At 36.7% G+C, this 20,467-nt stretch overlaps 1 protein-coding gene across 1 annotated transcript in view; it reads left to right on the forward strand.

Moving 5' to 3' along the window:
- LOC128991482 (uncharacterized) overlaps positions 1-20,186 on the forward strand; it is a 45,013-nt gene extending 24,827 nt beyond the window's left edge. Inside the window, exons 21-29 of the mRNA XM_054414395.1 lie at positions 1,792-2,029; positions 3,950-4,196; positions 4,620-4,738; positions 4,841-4,990; positions 5,473-7,688; positions 9,892-10,094; positions 10,381-13,662; positions 14,624-14,724; positions 19,851-20,186. Coding sequence (XP_054270370.1) covers positions 1,792-2,029; positions 3,950-4,196; positions 4,620-4,738; positions 4,841-4,990; positions 5,473-7,688; positions 9,892-10,094; positions 10,381-13,662; positions 14,624-14,724; positions 19,851-19,986 — 6,692 coding nt within the window. The 3' untranslated portion in view covers positions 19,987-20,186. The remainder of the gene's footprint in view (positions 1-1,791; positions 2,030-3,949; positions 4,197-4,619; positions 4,739-4,840; positions 4,991-5,472; positions 7,689-9,891; positions 10,095-10,380; positions 13,663-14,623; positions 14,725-19,850) is intronic.
- The last annotated feature ends 281 nt before the right edge of the window (positions 20,187-20,467 follow it).

Genomic DNA, 20,467 nt, shown 5'->3' on the forward strand with positions numbered 1-20,467 from the left:
TAAATAATATTTACCATTAAAAGTAAAATAGTTTTGACGGAGTACTTCAGTTAATAGTTGTAACATTTCATTTATTGCTTCAGGTAGTAAGTTTGAATGTTTATTTAGGTTGTCATGAACGATGTCCAATGTGGTTTTCAATGGGACATTGGTATAGAGGTTTACAATGTCAAATGAGGCAAGAGATTGGTGCATTTTTGCACCAATCTCTTGCCTCATTTGACATTGTATAAATAATAACATATTTTCAGATAAAAACAAATATAAAGATAAAATACTCATGTACTATAGATATGTGGATGACACCATTGTATTGTTTGATGGCAACAAGAGACAATTAAACCTCCTCCTCAAATATTTAAATCAAATAGCACCAAAATTAGAATTCACACTTGAAACAGAAGAATCGAACTGCATACATTTTTTAGATTTAACCATAAGGAAGAATGTTGACAGTTTCGATTATAGCATCTACAGGAAACCAACTACTTCTGCACAAACTATCCACAATACTTCATACCACCCATATTCTCAAAAAATGTCAGCATTTAATTCATTGGTCCATAGGATGTTAACAGTTCCGTTAAATGCAGTAAATTATGAGATTGAATACAAAATTATAAAACATATAGCTACAGTCAATGGTTATAAAAGCGGTTTGGTAGATAGGCTCATCAAAAAACATAAAAACAAACAAGGTGTGAAGATTGACAGCTCAGAGAAGAAAAAATATGTCTGCGTGGAATATAGTCACACTATCCAACACGCATTAAAGAAAGAACTCGCTAAACAAGGCATTGAACTAGCCTTCAGAACCACAAACCGTACCAGGAACGTGTTGGCAAATAAAGTTGAGATAGGTGACAAAGTAGATAAGACCGGCGTGTATAGGATATCTTGTCCGGATTGTCCTAGCAAATACATAGGACAAACAGGTCGTGCCTTTCAAACACGATATAAAGAACACCGACCAGATCCTAAACACCATAAACAAAAATCTGCGTTTGCTCAACATCTTGTAGATTGTAATCACTCAATGAGTGATATTAAGAACGGCTTGGAAGTTCTACATTTTTGCGGGAAAGGTAATAAGTTGGACACACTTGAGGAGTATGAGATATATAAAATGAACGTAAACGAAGAACACAAGGAATACATCCTCAATGATAAACTACAATTCAAGTCCCACTCCCTCTTCAACACCGTTATCTCATCTGGAACAGCTGACCACCGAGATGATAACAGAGAAGGACGGGACGAAGTTACTTAACCCGTGTCCAGTCTACCTACAACCGCTGCCGTGCCGTGTCGATAGCGCTATCGTGTTATTACGTGTTTAAATGTTTCGTGTTCCGTGTTTTGTTTTATGTGTAAATCATTTGATGTTTTTGACAAAAAGCTCTGACGATGTTGCAGTGCAACGAAACATGTAAGCTTTGAACAACATTAGTTGAAAAAGACACAATTTTGGACTACTGACGGAGGTAAGCCTATATAAGTCACCTGTTTATTCATAGTAATTTTTTTAACTGCCTTCATTTAATGCTTTTATGGTTATCTGATACAGAATATCCTCTATGTTTTGACCATGGTGTTTTCCTCCTTCCAACAGATAATTGAGGTTACATACAGTTTTAATTGCAATACTAGTTCTCTTAACATTGGGTATAAAATGATTAATTGTTTTTTATGTTGCTATTTAACACCTTTAACTCCATACAGTTGCACTTGTATTTTAGTTAAATGTGAACAGTAGGTAATATTGTGATTGTAAATTCTCCTTTGTTCCAGTTAACAGACCCAAGCCACTGTCAATGGACGTCACTACAGAGCTGTCCAAAGATCGGCTGCCACAATACAAGACGTCAGAGTCGCAGCTGTTAAAAGCGGCTGTGCTCAAAACCAGGGAGATTTGGGCCCCTCTGCTCGCCACCCCTGCGGCACTCAAACGTAAACTACAGACTGTCATTGAAGAGACTCCTTTCCTCCGCAACCCCATCCACTCTAGGCTCAACTGTAGTGTTGTTAAGTAGGTTTCTGCCTTTGTCTATGTAATTAAATATTGTGAATCTACTGCTTTGGTTTCATTTAGCTTAGGGTTGGTCGTGGAAAGTGTTTCAATTGTACATACGGAATTGTACGTCTTATTTAATAGATTGTTAAAATTATATTTTTTTAATCTGAATTTCAAAGAGTTGTCTTGAATTTGTCTAAAGGTTATTTTTTATTAGAACTCAGTAACTTACTGCAGAAGGTCAGTAATAGGTGCTTGGCGATCTGAGATGTGGGGACACCTGTTTGTTGGTATGACTTGTATTTTAACATTAAATCACAATATAGATAATTACACCAACCAGTAGGCAAGGCTCAGGTAACAAGCAGTTGATATTTTTTTAATATTCATTTTTTACACTGTCCAAATTTTGAAAATTGTTGCTGAGTTTGATCAATTGTTCTCTAAGGACCGAAACTCTCAGTAACACTCAAGAAAGACCAGTGCTAAGGTATTTAAACCATTTGATGTTTTTAAAGGTACCCAAAGTATATCTAAGATGAATAAAGGCTCTATATTCCATTCACTAAGATAACTTAAACTCAATTGAAAGAAACTGGGTGACTGGCACCGTGATAAGGGTAGTTTACTTGAAGCGGTTAACCAAACTACTCATGTTGAGGCTTATGAGATTGACAAAACCAGAGTAATAATTAACTAAGTGTACAATGCAGTTGTCTGCTAGCATATTAATCTAATACTTTTCCAAAGTCAAAGCTTCATCTGTTTATTGTAAATGTGATCTCTTCTTGTAAAATCCAAAGTCAATGGTATATTTGGTTAACATAAATGGAATGACTATTTGGAGTATCTGAATTCAATGGTGCATTAGCCTAATTCCAGCGACCCTATTTGGTTATTCATTTTGCACTAATTTATGCTCAACAATATTAATCTTGTTCTTATTCTTCTTCCCTTTTGTTCTGTATTTATAATGTGCTAGGTTATATTCAATTCATTAACTAGCATATGTTAAGAATCTTTTGTTTACCTTTTTATTATTATTATCTTGCAAATAATGCCATGGCGACAAAAAACCCCATAAGGCCCATGTTCAATTTCTTAAATTCAAATTCACATAGAGAAAATCCCTTTAGTCCAATTTCAATTTGTACCATTTTAGATTTATACTTTCCCATAGTTGGCTACTGTGAGAGTGCTAAATTTAATGCGGATCGCTTTAGCAGCAAAAGCAGTAGTAGTATAAGAGCTTCGCTTACTCCGCTCAAAAATAAAAGTTTAGGTTACTTACCTGCAATAATGAATACAATGATGGTCTTAATTAAGTACGGTAGGTACAGTAATCTTATAAAGAAATTAATTTTTTTAAACAATAATACTGTAGTTTACCAATTTTCTTCTTCTAAAAATGTTATTAATTTGTGTAGTCTGTGGTATTAGTTCAATTATTATAGGCTACTTGTTTTTGTATCGTGTAAATGTCTCCGTTTGTATATAGTATGTGTCCGTGTTTTTTTTATTTAAACTTTTGATAACTTTTTTGAAACAACAGCTTTATTAATGTTCTTGTGCAAGATCTGAAGATAAGGACTTAACCTCAAAACGTGTCATCCATAAGGATCATACATTATCACTCTGGCTGTACTCAGGTAATTTGATACCTTTTATAATAAGGAAGTTACTACACTGTAATCAGAAAGTTGCCGATACAACCCTGAGATTCTCAGTAGTCATGGTTTGAAACTGACCCGGCTGTTCTTGACCATTAAGCTTTTGACATTTTGGTCTTGGGTAAAGAAGAAGACAATCTCAGTCTGTAACGAAGCTATCATCTCACCCAGTCAACTCTCATCCTTCACTCATCTTTCCCTTGAATTACCTACACATCCTAATTTGTCGGCGTCACACCAATTTAAACGATTTTAAAATTTTCAGCATTGAAGAAGTTCGCTCTGGAGTTAGAAGCAGAACTGACGATGAAGATTCTATTGTTCCTAAACGAGCTCGTCTAGAATTTTCACCATCAGGAAGAGAAATTACTCAAACTGAAACCAATTTGGACAAAACCTCAGACATGGATATCACTTGCCCTGTAAGCAGCGAAGTTTTGCATACTCCTTTGGTTGCTAGAATAGTGAAAAAAACACTCAAGGAAATCCACACTCCACAGTCAATACTAAAGGTGAGTTTTTAGGTCAGTGACCTTTTTTCTTTTCTCTATGAAAGCAATGTAAAAATCCATTCAGAATACAACCAACTTTTTATCACAATTTTGAAAGCATTCTAAATTGTCTAGACACCCATGTTCTCATCTCAGGAAACATAATTGAAATCGAAACCTATTTGAAATTCTATTAAATGGGGTTTAAGTTAATTATATTTTTAAGTCTATGCCATTTGGAGATCACATTATAAGGAAAAATTAACTCTTCCAGAGCCTTTTTTTTATTACATTTGAGTTTTTAACTTATAGTGTAAATATCACTCATTTAAAAGGTAACTTCTGTAGAAAACTACAATCGTAAGTTAACTTCTCATTTCAAGGCCAGAAAAAGTAGTCAAAACTTTCTATAAATAAATGTGAAATACCATGTTTTAATTACAGGGAAGATCAGGGCCTAACACACCACTGACGCCTGCAAAAGAAAGACTCGGTTCTCCAGCTGTAGGCCGGCAAATCAGGTTCAGCTTGCCTCCAGAAGATTCCCAATCAAGTATCCAAAGGTAAATCCATCAGCAATATCCTAATTTGTCATTTTCAGTTCATTCACACTGTTCCTCTAACTCATAATGTTTCTTGTCGTTCACTATTATTTCTTTGTACAGTGAGGAAGAAATGAACAGTGATGAAGGAGAATGTTTGAAAACAACTGTGTCACCTCGCAAGTCTATCCATGAAACATCAGATTTGCACAACAGATTGCCCACCCCTTCCAACCCCAGACTTTTACAGAAACTACTCTCGCATTCCAAGAGGTTTGTTCTGGTTAATCTATATGTCATTATCTAAATAAAACCCAACATATAGACGATAACAGTAGAACGCTAACTATTCGGACAAGTAGAGACAAAATCCAAACCGTATAATGGTAGAAGCTCCCACATTTTAAGTGTCAGCCAAGCTTTTCCCTTAACCTCTTTATCCAATTGTTTAATCATTATTTTGACATGATAGTAGGAAATTATGTCAGAGTCTAGTCATGTTATTATGTCTAGAGTCCAATTTATTTCTGTTTTGATTATGTGATAAGATTTTTTAATTACCTGTATGTTTTTGTAACCTTAACCATTTAATATAAAACGTTTTGGGTTTCAATGTTCTGGATTAGATTTTTTAAGTATTGGTTTTGTATTTCTAAACTTGCTTTGTATCCCAATAGTGATTTGTGTTAAAATAATTCAAGTTATGTACATCTGCGCCATTTTAATATTCAAATATGTATTCCTTTATTTTACAGAAGTTCTGTAACCCGCCTTCAGTTTGATGAACCAGAAGAAACTCACAACGAAGGACGACCTGAACTTAGTTCGACAGCAGTTGCTCTTTTAAAGAAAATATCATCTAGTTCACAGTCTACTGAAGAAGACTATTTCAGCTTTCAGAGTTCTTCTCCGGAAGTCCAAAGTAATAAGAGTGCCAATGAATCAAAGTTTAAAATAAACTATGGATTGGAGGGAAACATAGAAAGTCAAAATTATGAAAATGTTGAACAAGATCAAACGTACAGAGAAGATTATGATGAAGAAGAGCTTGATATTTATTTTGGGTCTGATGAGATCCAAAAAGAAGCTAATGCCGATTTGGAAACAACAATAACTGACTTTGAGGCTGAATCTGCTGAAAGAAAGTCATTAGGTCATCAAAATCAAGCGTCAGAGTCAATGCACTTAACTTTAGAATACAAAGGAGATATTAGTAGTTCTGTACAAATAGATAGTAAGCATCTGCGAGATACTAGTAGTTTTGTAAACATAGATAGTAAGCATCTGCGAGATACTAGTAGTTCTGTACACATAGATAGTGAACATCTGCCACCACCTACTCATGGTGATGTAACATTTGAACTGAAGGAACAGCATGACATTGAGGAGAACGAGATTGATGAGACTGAGATGATGAGATTTAGGAGACATGTTGAAGAACTGGTGTGTAGTGAGCAAGAAATTGGAACAGACCCTATAGAAGAAAAGACTGAGGAGAAACTTGTTCTAAACGATACAAAGCAATCTTTGAACGAAAGAGATTCTATTGTAATGGATTTGGGTAACAAACAAGTAGTTGAAGCAGAAGTACTGCCAGAGTCTGCCCAGTCATCAGACGCTCACATTATATCTGATGAGGTAGAAACAAATGCCGAAACAGAAATAATAGATGAACCAATTCCAACTCAATCATTACGTGGAAGAAGAGAGAGTGTTGAACAAGAAATTAACGTCAGTAGTGCTACATTAAATACAACAATGAATACCAAGTTAGTTGAACAAGATACCATTGAAGTAGTAAGTGAGAAGAAGATGGAAGACTTAACTTTACCAGTAGAGTCAGTTCACAAGGAACTGATACACAATGTTTCATTAAGTTCTCAACAGGACTTTGTGTTTACTCAAAAAGAGAAAGAAATTTGTGATTTAGGAAACACAGAAGACATAACTTCAAGATCAGTAAGAGGCACAACTCCTTTGCCACAAATTTTAGAAGAGCTGGTGAAAAAAGGAAGAATATCACTTAGTGTGCCTGAAAGCGAAAGTATAGATGAATCAAATCTTACACCCGAACAACATTCATTGACAGAAGCTGTTACGAACACAATTTGTAATCCACTTGAGGAGCCTGTAATTGAGAAAGATCTAAGAAATGAGGGAATATTTGATGACAAGCCCCAAGAAGAAATTGAAGCTGATTGTAAGTCAAGCCAATCCGATGAAAATATAAATATTTCAGAACCTGAAAAAGAAATTGTTTCTAAAGAAGAAGAATCGTTTCTTAGTTTTCCCACCAAAGGCTCATTGAAGCAAATGTTTGTTTTTGGGAACGAGGCAAGTCTATCTACGTCAGCTGTAAATAGCAACCTTACATTTACAATCGGAACAAATGTATTTGGCAGTTCTACTTGGGAAGATCCGACATGTAAAACTGACTCATCAGATTCATCTACCAAGGATGAACCTGAAGCAAAAAATGAAGAGGAAATTCCTGTTGAGCCTCAAATTAGTTCAACATCCGATAATCAAAATAAATCAAGTAACGATCCTTGTCAATTTAACATCTTAGAAACACACTCTCTTACAACAGAAGTTTTTAATGATGAACCAAGCAGTGAAAAGCCTAGTGAGGATATTCAAAATGCTGATACTTCAGAAATTTCACAACGGCTGCCCCCTGATGTGGCTGACAATGATCAGATCTTAGATTTCTATATTGATACAAGCAGTACCAAAGCTGTACCAGCTGCTGAGTTGGAGGCAGACTTAGCAGCAGATTTCGAACTGAAAATGTCAGAGGGTGATGTATCAGTGATGGAAGTTTCAAGTTGTGAAAAGATTGACGAAGAAACACCAGAAGAAGCAGAGAAAGAGCCTGTCTTTGAAACATTAAAACCAGTTGAATACCAATTTGACGGGGAAGAATCTGTAGAGGAAGACAACTGTTATGATCAGTTCACTGAGAAAGAAGGTAAGATTTTTTTTTTATTAAATAAGTAATAGTATAAAAAAATATGTTTTAAGGATAAAGCATTTAGCTTGGATTAAAAAAATATATAAGGATGGAGAGGACACAGCTAACTCACCTGATGAAAGGTTGCAGAGGAGTCAAAGAACACATTAAATATATATACACACACACACACAATACTTGATATTTCGCCTCTTTCAGAGTATTCTGTTCTGATCTATATTTTGTAAGTAAGGGAGTATATATTTTGATCAGCTGAATTCTTTTTTTGAAAGAAACAACTTTTTAAGTGTTTCACAATTTGGATTTAGAAAGGGCAAGTGTACATCAAACGCAATAGATAAATTGATTAATGAGGTACTAATGGTCTTTGAGAGGAAGTCACTTGCTCAGGCCACTTTCTGCGACCTGAGTAGGGCTTCGATTGTGTCGAACATGATGACCTAATAATGAAATTAAGTTTTTATGGTATCAACAGATCTCCACTTTCTTTTTTCAAATCATACTTAAACAATAGAATACAAAAAGTCAATATTGATGAAGAATGGTCCCAAGAATTAAAAATAAAATATGGCGTGCCTCAGGGATCTGTTCTAGGTCCTCTGTTATTTTTAATTTGTATTAACGACCTCCCAGAATGTATAAACCAGTAAAACTTATTTGTATGCAGATGATACAACCTTTTTAAATATTAATCCCGATCTTAAACAACTTCAAGAGTTAGCTCAAAACTCAATCAATGAAGCTTCTATTTGGTTTGAATCTAATGGCTTCCTCTTAAACAAAGATAAAACTCAAAAAATTGTTTTTAGCCTTAGACCCTGTGAATATGTTGGACGGTTATGTAGACAATGTTAAATTTCTTGGTGTTTATCTAGATAAGAAGCTTTCTTGGGTAGATCATATAGATTACATAATTTCTAAGCTTTCAAGGGTAATTTGTCTTATAACTAAACTAATACATTGTATAGATCAAAATTATATTAAAACAGCCTACTTTGCTTATTTCCAATCCATTTTCAGATACAATATTATCTTTTACGGAAATTGCAGTAGGATAGAGGAAATTTTAGTCTTACAAATGAAGTTAGTTAGAATCATATCTTGTGAACCCCTACAGGAACACTGCAAACCCCTGTTCATTCAGCTACAAATTCCAACAGTAATTAACATTTATATATTTGACTCTTTATCATATATTTTAAAAAATTCCGACCCTATCAAACAAAATTCTCATGTTCATAATACAAGAAATAAAAACGTTGCTACCATAGATTTTTTTAGACTGTCTAAAACTCTTAAAAGTCATATTGTAATCTCACTAAAAATATACAACAAACTAATACATTTAATAACAAAATATCCTAAACAAACTTTTAAATCTAAATTCTACAAATGGCTTTTGAACAACCCTTTTCATTCTCTAAAAGATTTTTTTGAAATGCCTTTTTATTAATTTTTAAGTAGAGCTAGCAAATTTACCAAATTACTGTTGGATTTAGTTGGTTATGGGGTTCAATAACTTCCATTATTCCAAACGCCTTGCACTTTTCTTTACAATAAGATTATTTGGTTGTAATATTAAAGTATGTATTGTAACATGTCTCCTTGTGTGTAGTATTCTTGTAAATATTGTATATTGTATTAATTAACTGACTATGCTAGTTTTAGCAGTTTTAGGACATTGTCAATAATTTGTATAAATTCACAAGACAATAAACACATACACATTTCATTCATTTCATTTCAATGGTATGAATAAAATTTTAAAATCCAAAATACCCTATTTGATTTAGCTAATGTATCCAATGTCACCCTTTCGGGTATTTGTTTTTAAAACTGTTTGAATGAATCCACAATCAATCCAATCTATGAAATTTAGTTTTAAAATAGGTATATTTAGGCCTACTACTTATTTCGTTGGTACATCCCCCGGTTATTTTAAGAACTATTGTTTAGAGAATAATTATTCATTGAACTTTGATCAAACTCAAATTAAAAAAAGTTGTTGATGTGCTCTTGGATGTTTTTGTATAAATTATTCATGTTTTTTAAAGTTAGCATTAAAATTCAGTATTTTACCAAAACTTCTGTTAAAAGTGCTGCTTTGGTGTGGAATTGCCTGTTAGTGCTTTTGCTTTTTTACATTATTCTACTTAGATAAGATATAAAGTGTTAATTATCCTATTTAACCTTGTTTTAGATGTGGATGAAGATATTTATGGAGATCTTGAAGAGGTAGGTGATGATGGAGCAGGGACTACAGCATGCCAGACCGTACACCAAGAGGTAGACCACAAGGAGGAAAAAGAAGTCATCTTCCTTGGATCTAGTTCAGATGAAGAAGAACCAATGAAAAAATTCACCAAATCATCCACACCATATAGATGTCAACCTACTCCGAAGGTTATTAATTTTACATTTAAAACATTTATTTTAAATTAGCTAATAGTCCACCTATGCAAATTTCTTGAATGGGATTGAATAACAATTTTGCATTATCCTTGTGTGACGGACCTCACAATAATAAAAATGTCAATACAGAATTTCTGTAAAATTCACAAAGTAATATATGATTTATATGAATCAATAAAAACAAAACAGTTTAATTTAATACACACAGAATTTAAGATAAAGATGAATTAATATGACCAATTAATTTCTGTTAGTAAGATTACTTTTCCTTTTTCAGACTGTGAAGCAGCATTCAAAACTCTACAATGAAACACTTGACTATGAGGTTGAGGAGGAGGTAGAAGAAGAGGAGGAGGAGGATGATGTAGATGAAGAATATGAAGAGGATTACAGTGACCAGGAGCAACCAAATGAATCTTATTCCAGTGAATCCTCCATTGACGATCATAATGAAGAATCAGAAAATGAAATGGACTCTAAAATTGAAAAGAAAAATCTATATTTTTCAAGCGAAAGTGAGTCAGATACAAGTCATAACAGAAGATCATGGAAGCAACAAAGAAATCAGTACGGTAGTAATGAAAGTTTGAGAAAAGAAAATATCACAACAGATGAAGACACAGTAGAGTCACCTCCGTTTGAAATAATAGGCCAAGATAGTCAAGAATGTCACACAGAAAATTTAAAATCTGTCTGTGAAGAAAATAAGGAAGAGTCTTTGAAAATTGAAGCTACTGTTGAAACCCCTACTTTACTTGAAGAACATTCAACAGAAGCAGCTGAGGTCATTGAAAATAACAAACTAGAACCTACTTTGGATTCAATACACTCTATAACGTCTAAAGAAAGTGATTCTCATGAAGGTGAAACCCCTGAGGTTGAAATGGATATCGATATCATTAAATTGGCTCAAGAAAATCGTCAAAAACGTTTGGAAACAGGCAGTATTCCTGATCTTAGAAACAGAAGAAGTAGAAGGTACAGCTCCCTAACAAATCTCAAAGAAAGTAAACGGTTGAAACTCAGAAGGAAATCTTGTTCTCAACACGATTTAGAATCTCTTATTATCCAGGAGACTAAATCTACATCTTGGTTATCACCTGAAAAAGAAGTTTCTACTGCCAATGTTAGTCAAATTTCACCAACAAACACTGCTACAACCACCAATGAACTTCAAGATGATAGCGTTGTTAAGACCATGCTTCCTCCATTGACAACACAACCGAACATTATGTCTGAAATTGAATCCTGTGAAACAAACAGCGTAACTAGTTCTTTGTTACCTGAGCGTGGAAGTATAGTTTCAAACCAAACATTTGGCCATGAATTTCCAAAGCTTCCAGAAAATTTCAAGAGAAAAAGCAAACCTTTAGTCAGCAGATTAAGTTCCTTGCATGACATATCTGAAGAGAACTCTGAGATTTCTGAGAGTGTTATGTGCCCTCCACAGGATCAGGATCAGTCTACCAGAAGATCCTTAAGAAGATCAGTGTCATCAGACCAGCTGACCGCTCCCACACAAACGGATGTTTCTCAAATCAGAAGATCAAATTCAGTTTGCATGTGGTATGAATATGCCAAAGCTCATCAATCAGAAATAACTTCAGATGATAAAATAACTGGTGATGGAAGTTCATTAGAAGATCCAGGTAACAAATCAGTATGGCCAGTGGGAAATCAAAAGAAGAAATATGCAACAAGAAAATCAAAAAAGAAGGAATCAACTCATACCAGCCTTGATTTGCTGACGGAAATTGATGATGAGGAAAAAGAAACAGTTGAAGGGACCAAAGAGAGTACTGTACAACTAGAAGAAAATAAAGAAGCTCTGTCTGGCAGTGTTACTTCCGAAGGAAATGTTTGCAGTGTTGAACCTAATATTGGTGCCAATGAGATTGCAGATGATGCTGTTCAATGTTCTGACAATAGTCGTTGGCTAAGGGCCCAGTCTGAGCCTTCATCATTAGTTCGACCTTCAACAGGAAGGCGCTCCAGGAGAAGTTCTTCGTCTATGAAAATAAATGAATATCATAAAAAAGTACTGCCTAGAAGTTCTTTAAAAGGAAAGTCCTTTGGGCCTCAAGAGTTTGAAATTATAGATTCAGATGTGGAATCGCCCAGAATTACATCAACTTTCCAGGGAAAAAGTCCTGTTCAAGAAAGTATCTCAAACACAAAAGATCAAAGTAGTACATTAGAAAGTAACTTCGAGAATGTTCAAGTTGAAGTTTCAAAAGAAACTATTGAACCTTTAGTTACTATTGAACCTAATATGACTCTGACGCCAGAACATAACGAACGATTGAAGAGAGGTCATTCAGAACCACCTGCGAGTGCAATAAATCCGCCTAAAACTAGATCAAGAGCTCGAAGAAGTTCTTTTTCATACAAAATTGAAAAAGTTCATAGAATGATTCTTCCTAGACATTCTAGAAATTCAAGGTCGAGTTTATTCCAACCCATGGAAATAGTGCAATCTGATGAAGAGAACTCTTTTCAAAAAACTCCAGTTCGCAATGAACAAGAATTTGAATCTGAGCATGAAGTTGATCACAAAATTAATGAAACCCCTGTAACATCCAAGAAACAAAAAACACTACCCAAAAATGTTAGCGAAAGTAACAAAATAGATCCAGAAAAACCCCAAGATTATCCTCAACCACCAAAAAAGAGAGGGAGGTCCAAGAACAAACCTACTGAGGTAGAAGTATCAGAGTTGGGAGAAAAAGTAATTAATGTCAACCAGACAACAGAAAACTTACCAGCCCAAGAGGTCTCAGATTTCCCCAAATCACAGGCCAAAAAACAAAATCTGAAGAGCAAGACAAAAGTTGGTAATGACACAGAAACTACCAGTGCTGTCGAACATAGAAATGAAACATCTAGTGAAAATTCTAATGTTGGTGTAACTAAAACAAGTATACCCAAAAAAAGGAAAAATGCTGGTGCTAACAAAGATCCTATTGACGATGTCACAAAAAGTACTGCAGAACACAAAACTGACAAAACGGAAAAAGTTAAGTCGAAGAAGAAAAAAATTAGTGATGAACAGGAAACCCCCAAAAAGACAACAAAAAGTAAAATCAAAGAAATTGTGACACCTTCCAAAGAACAGTCTGACAGTGAAAATGCAGAATCTTCACTGACTGAGAGTCAAGCAGATGAAATGAAGGTAAGCAAACCTAATAAAATACATAAAGTAGTAGACCTGTCCATCTTGGATAGCCCTGCGAGGAGAACTCGACGCAGCATGTCTCGAATGTCTGAAACCGAGATCACTCCAACCAAAGACAAGCTGCCAAAAAGAACAAGACGTAGCAGCATCAAGTCTGATGTAGTCTTATCAACGCCAAACAAGTACGCTGCATCAGAAATGAGCGATGCAAGCACTGAACTCAATCTACAACTCAACACGCCCAGTAAACCCACGCCTGGTCGGAGGTCAAGCAGACGGGCAGAGTCTGAGATGAGTGACGCGAGCACCGAGCTCAATGTTCAGATCAGTACACCGATTAGAAGGTCAATCAGACGACCATCCATCTCGGCTTCAACTAGCACAGTAAGTTTCAATCATTTTGCAAATATTTAGACCCAAACATTGTCTTAGATTTTTGTACAATTAGATTGTTTTCAGGCTACTAAATGAAGATTTTTCAAGTAAAAGCAGGCTCACCTTTGTACAGGAACTGCTTTCAATACATAAATAGACTCATTACTAACTGAGATATATCAAGTTAACACTACAAGACTTGTAATGTCAATGACTTTGGGTACTAAAGTAGACGTCCAATCTATATGGACTGTGTGTAGTCTGTTAAATCCTAAAAATATAATTAGATACATTAAAAATATTAATTCCACTTTTTCAAAAATGACAGATTACTATAAATCATCTTATGGAACACCCTAAGTATATTTCTTGACCTTTTCAGAATGTGATGCAATTTTATGACTTATCTATCCTATTTACTCTTAGCATTTCTTCTCCAAACTTACTTGTTTAGGAGCTTCTGGATGCACAATGTACACTGTAAGCCGCTTTTTCCCAAGGTATAATATGCTGTACTCCTCAACGAGTAGCTTTAGAAAACAAATCTGAAGAATAAAAATGTTTTAAAATTGTATTTTGTATTTACATTCTAAAACAATCATAAAATAATAGGTGTTCCATTCAACATTTTAAAGTTAGCTGCCATTTGTGAAAATGGCGGACATAAAAAAGTCTACTTCATAATTTTAATGTCATAAGGAAATAGTTGAAGTAATGTTTTCTCTAAATTTAATAGTTTCGGAAATACCAATGGGGGCACAGTTAAGTTGTTCACCCTGTTAGGGATAAACTAGTAAACTGTCGTAATTGGTCGCCTGCTTCAGAAACTGACATTTAGAGAAAACGTTGAATTGGGAAGGAAACCATTCATATAGTCTATTCGGTGCCAAAAATATACTGGTTAAAACTGTTGAATGATTACAATATGGTTAACAAATTCTGTTTGTGACATACATTTTTCTGTTTTTAGCCGGAACTCATTCCAGAAGAGCTTTTAATGCAACGAAGACTGACCAGGCATCAACATGCCCAACTGCAGAAAAGTTTTGAACTATCTTTTGCGGAATCCCCGTAAGTTATCCCAATTATATAGTAAAATTTTATGCTTGAATGAAATTTTATTGATTTACTTAACAAAATTATAATTTTACGATAATGAATTTGGAAAAACAAGAGAATGATTTGTGTTGTTATTGTTGCGGGCTTAACGGGTTCTTTACAATAAAAACTTGGCGATTTTATAATAACTATTTATTTACACTAATTATTATCTATTTACAAATATTACAATTACCCAACACCTAACTAACCCTATCTAAACCTAGCTAATGCCTATTCTAATTTACAACGGTTCTACTTACAGCTAGCCTCTACAGGATTTATCACTACTTCTGTTACAACACTGTCACTACACTGTCACTAGTGTCACTACACTGTATCTACACCGCCACTACACTGTCACTGCCACTAGCACTAGCACTGGTCACTAACACCGACGGGCGCTTGCCGCGACGATTCTCGGAAGGCTCAACTCAACTCAACTGCCGTGTGCCGGAAGACGGTCCCTTATATAAGTTTGCCGTGGAACATTCTGGAGACCTCTGGTAGCCTAGACAAAGGTGTTTACGCCGTAGAAGTGTAGAAGGTTCTAGGGCCCCTATTGAGATAGTCCGTTGACATGGGTCTATTGTCTATCAGTGGTGCGCTAGGAGAAACCCGTGTAAACAAACAACCCTTTTGAGACGGCGCCTGGCTATTGTTGCGCGGGGCTCCTGACTTGTAACACTACCCCCTCCTTAAGACTGTTCTGTCCCAGAACAGATTTCCCCTGAAGCTTGCGATCTTCTGGTCCACCGGAGGTTCCCCATGGGTTGTATACGCAGACCACAATGTCGATGCCAGTGTCCTCGAAAAGTTCCTGCACCATATTTCTTACAGTCTTCCATTCCAGTCCGTCGTAACCACATCCCAGTCTTGGAATGGCAAGCTTTTTGATTCCAATCCAAAGAAGCTTGTCTCGCAGGTCTTGCAGGCTTTTCTTCAACGATTCGTAGGAGGGCTTCTGGCTTGACGCTTCCTTCGTAACGAGGTAGAACAAATGCTGTCCATTGCGATTCAGGTAAAGGGTGGTGCCAATGGCAGGTCTCTGACGCTCAAGATCTTCAGTCCCTCCAAACTTTTTCCTGAAGACTGTGGCTATACCTCGCGACGCTCTCAGGTCTTCTGCTACGCAGTGTGCCAAGGCATATTCCACTGGCAAGGTGAAGATGTCCTTGTATAACAGCCTCGGTCCTTCGTTTCCACGTCTCTCAGGCACGATGTCTCTTGAGAGGTTCCGCTCGGTTGACAGATTCCGAACTTGTTGCTCCTCTTGTTTGCCGCGGTCTCCGTTGTAGGGTGCAAGCCTGTTGAAATGGACTAATATGGGTTTGCCGTCTGGTTGCCTCTTAATCCGGTAGATGACGTCATTTAGACGGGAAATAACTGCATAAGGTCCTTCCCACGAGTTCTGGAGTTTTGGCGAATATCCACGACGCCTTCGGGGATTGTGTAGCCACACGAGGTCTCCAGGTGTGAACCCTCCTTTCTCGGCCTTCACGTCGTACCTCTCCCTCATCCTGTCACTTCCTCCAGATATGTTGCGACGAACTTTCTCGTCCATCATCTTCCCGTTCTCTGACAAGGGAGCCACATCCTGCCACGATGATCTTCCTTTATTGCCCATCTTCCACTGCATAATGTGCCTTAGGTCTGGGTCCCCCTTCCGGTCCTCTAAAAGCTTCTTCTCGTCCTTTTCGTCGTTAATGACGATCACACGACGAACCGATGCACTGTAGTCTTCCTTGCGCGCACAATGATTGCCACTGTCTCTACATTGTCTTCTGAAGAGTGCATCCGCCTTCTTTTGGCCCGGCCCAGTGCGATGAGTTGACTCGAAGTCATACTCCTGCTTCGATCCTGGAGGGATTGATTGAGGCTTAGTCCGGGGACGCCCCATCTCTCCGCAGTTCCAACAGCGTGCCTGCCGGTGACGATTTTTGAGTGCCTCCAGAACTCTCTCTACTAGGTCCTCGATGTCCAGTGGAGTTGTAGGTTCTGCGTCTGCCACACGGACTCGAGCCTGACCTCTCACCGACTGCCGTACAGCCTCGAACTCCAGCGCCTGTGTCAGTGCGTCACTCCGTGTCTTTGGTCTGGCGAGCTTCACTGCCTGTTGAGTCTCGGGTTCACGTAGTCCGTCTAGGAAATTATCCACTGCCATGCTCTCGTAGACATCATCCGTGACTGAAGGATAGGCGTTTCTCACCAGGCGAGCAATGTCGGCTTCAAACTCCTGGAGTGACTCGCTGGGCTTTTGGATCCGGTTCCGCAGTTGTGATCGGTAGAGCTGGTCCATATGTCGATGTCCAAAGCGCATGTCCAATCTCCTTACTAATTCTGCGAAGTTCTTCCGCTCCGCCATTGGCATAGCATGCAGAACAGCTAATGCATCGCCCCGTAGTGCAAGACACAGTGTCGAAGCTTTTGTCTCCTCGGTCCACCCATGGACCATAGCCGCTGTCTCGAATAGAAGCATGTAGTCCTCCCAGGGAGTCTTGCCATCGAAGTGAGGAACGACGTTCTGAGGGGCAACGGCAGCAATGGTGGGCGCTGGCTTGGAGATCGTTTCAAGGGCGTTACCCTGCTGAAGTTCGCCAGTGCTAGCCGATGACGCAGGTGTGAAGCTCCCCGATGCAGCCATCTCCTGCCGAAGCTTATCAACTAACCTATCTTCTAGATTCTTTTCTATACAGTTAACTTTCTCATCGATTTCATTCATTCTACTTTCTAAACTATCAACTTTGCTAGAATACTCATCTAATTTGTTCAGCATTTTTGATTCTACATTCGACATTTTTGTCTCAATGTTAGCTTCTAGGTTTTCTAACGCTTTACTAGTTTCTGACATTTTTGACTCAATGCTAGCTTCTAAGTTTTTGTTATTTTCGGAGATTTTTGCCTCAATATTAGCTTCTAGGTTTTCTAAAGTTTTACTAGTTTCTGACATTTTTGACTCTAATGTTTTACTATTTTCTGACATTTTTGACTCTAGGTTTTTTAGCATTTTATTGATATCAGATGTTTCAAATAAAAAGTTATCTGGGTCTTCACCTGCATCAATTAAAGCTTGTTTAAGGCGTGCCTGAAGGGCTGATTTAGTTCCACTAGTATCAAGATCTCGTTCTTCTAATTCTCTCCTAAGATCTTAACTCATCAAGTTTCACACCTTTGAAAGCCATTTTTATACCAAACAATTAAAATAATTTTAAAATAAATGATTTTTTCCTTTGTAAACAAATTTACGACACAAATTACTAATATGTAACTAAGACCTCGAATCTTACTAATATCTAATACAACTAAAATTAGACTCAAGATTTTACAATTAAAATCGCCAAAATAACCCCACACCTGACACCAATTGTTGCGGGCTTAACGGGTTCTTTACAATACAAACTTGGCGATTTTATAATAACTATGTATTTACACTAATTATTATCTATTTACAAATATTACAATTACCTAACACCTAACTAACCCTATCTAAACCTAGCTAATGCCTATTCTAATTTACAACGGTTCTACTTACAGCTAGCCTCTACAGGATTTATCACTACTTCTGTTACAACACTGTCACTACACTGTCACTAGTGTCACTACACTGTATCTACACCGCCACTACACTGTCACTGCCACTAGCACTAGCACTGGTCACTAACACCGACGGGCGCTTGCCGCGACGATTCTCGGAAGGCTCAACTCAACTCAACTGCCGTGTGCCGGAAGACGGTCCCTTATATAAGTTTGCCGTGGAACATTCTGGAGACCTCTGGTAGCCTAGACAAAGGTGTTTACGCCGTAGAAGTGTAGAAGGTTCTAGGGCCCCTATTGAGATAGTCCGTTGACATGGGTCTATTGTCTATCAGTGGTGCGCTAGGAGAAACCCGTGTAAACAAACAACCCTTTTGAGACGGCGCCTGGCTATTGTTGCGCGGGGCTCCTGACTTGTAACATTATGTATGCCACAACTCAAACCCAAGAAGGTGTTAAGCTTCGGCAACCGGTTTCTGGCATCCTTCTTGCTATGATCACAGGATTTCGCTACTTGGTTGCCTGGACTTAATTCACTTGCGCTTAATTAATTTAGTATCTCACTTGTGACCACTGTCACATTCAGGCTTCAGAAGCACTAGTCCCATTGGCATTGGCTGACAGTGTGATGGCTGAATTGTATGACGAGTGTAGCTCAACATGCTCAGGTTCAATTCCCGTTCAAGCAATCCATATTAAGTTTACTTTTTCTTAGCCAATGAAGGGTCTACTTTAAATTAACAGTGGTTGTCAATGTCTTGAGTGGAAGTCGGCGGCATTAGTGAGCTAGATAAGGTTTGCACACTGCTTCATTTTACATTGATGCAGTATAGAGGAGGAGAACTCAATTTATTTTGTATTTGAGTTGAATATAAAAATATCTATATAACTGTAAAACCAAAAATTACTGTAAAGAAATCATTAAAATCTTCACATCCAATGGTCAATGTAGTGTTTGCCTCCTTCTGTTTACTAGGACCAACAAAAACAGACTTTTGCTTTTGATTCTGAAAAAAATACCCTAGTCTTGATAAAAGACTCCTTATTTTCTATTGGTGCAAATTTTTCAAATTTCTAGGTTCTTAACTGATCCAAAAATATAACACAGTATTTTGTTTTCAAATACTAGGCCTATTAGTTTGTTTCTGATTTTTTTAAATTCAGGTTGTAGATATGTCACATACTAAAAGTCACGGTCTGCTAGTGTATGTACATACACACTCGCTACCTGCTATTCAGTAAAATACTTAATGCTCAGCCACAGACTAGTATTACACTCGCAGCTGACATGGTTAGGTTTGAGAGGACTCTAGGTTTTGCTATAGTGAAAGTGGAACCAATCGCCTCAGAACCAAGTTTAATAGATCTGGCTGAAAAAACTATATAGGATTTTAAATATTTTAATACAAACATGTTTTTTCTTGCTATCCCTCCATTGTCACCTTCCTTTCCATACTTTTATGATGAGTATCAATTTTGATGTAGCCTTCATAACTCTTACCATCTCTCTAATGTGCTTTCATACTTTTAGTTTTCAAGTTTTAACCTTTCATAATTTTTTCCAGTAAACTGTCCAGGCTCGAAGAAGTTCCTGAAGAGAGTGTTGAAGATGGTGATGTGAAACTTACGCCAATCCGATCTTCAAAACGAACCAAAGCCTCCACCTCTAAAGGTTCTAAGATCAAATCTTCTAAAAAGTAACCATTACCATTAAGTAGGATTTAGCTATTCCATGAAAAATATGTGCGTAAGTTCCCTAGAAACATCTCATGACTTAAATTATTATTGTTGGACTGTATAGGGTAAGCAGGATAATGTATTTAAAAAATGTAAGAAAGTGTATATTTTCATTAAGTTATGTAATCATTTTAGTGAATAAACTTTGTTCTTAAAAATTTTAATTATTTTCCTACTTGTATCATAAGTGTACTAGGTGAAACCCGTCGAAATCGACGGTTATTTTCAAAGAATTACGCTAATTCATCCAACTGCGATAAATTGAGTGAAATTGTACATATTTTGAGCATTTAGCATTGTTTAAAGATTAATAAGTGTAAAAACAATAATGATAGTTACCAAATATGGTTGATCATTCAATGAATAAAATATCTCCCATACTGTACGTCATCGGAGTTTTTAGTATATTATCTGGTATCTCATCGTTTGGATTAAACTTTAAATA

Source organism: Macrosteles quadrilineatus, unplaced genomic scaffold (assembly GCF_028750875.1).
Source record: "Macrosteles quadrilineatus isolate MER2022 unplaced genomic scaffold, UCM_ALF_1.0 Scaffold_4__1_contigs__length_99947679, whole genome shotgun sequence".
In the NCBI taxonomy this organism is placed as follows: domain Eukaryota; kingdom Metazoa; phylum Arthropoda; class Insecta; order Hemiptera; family Cicadellidae; genus Macrosteles; species Macrosteles quadrilineatus.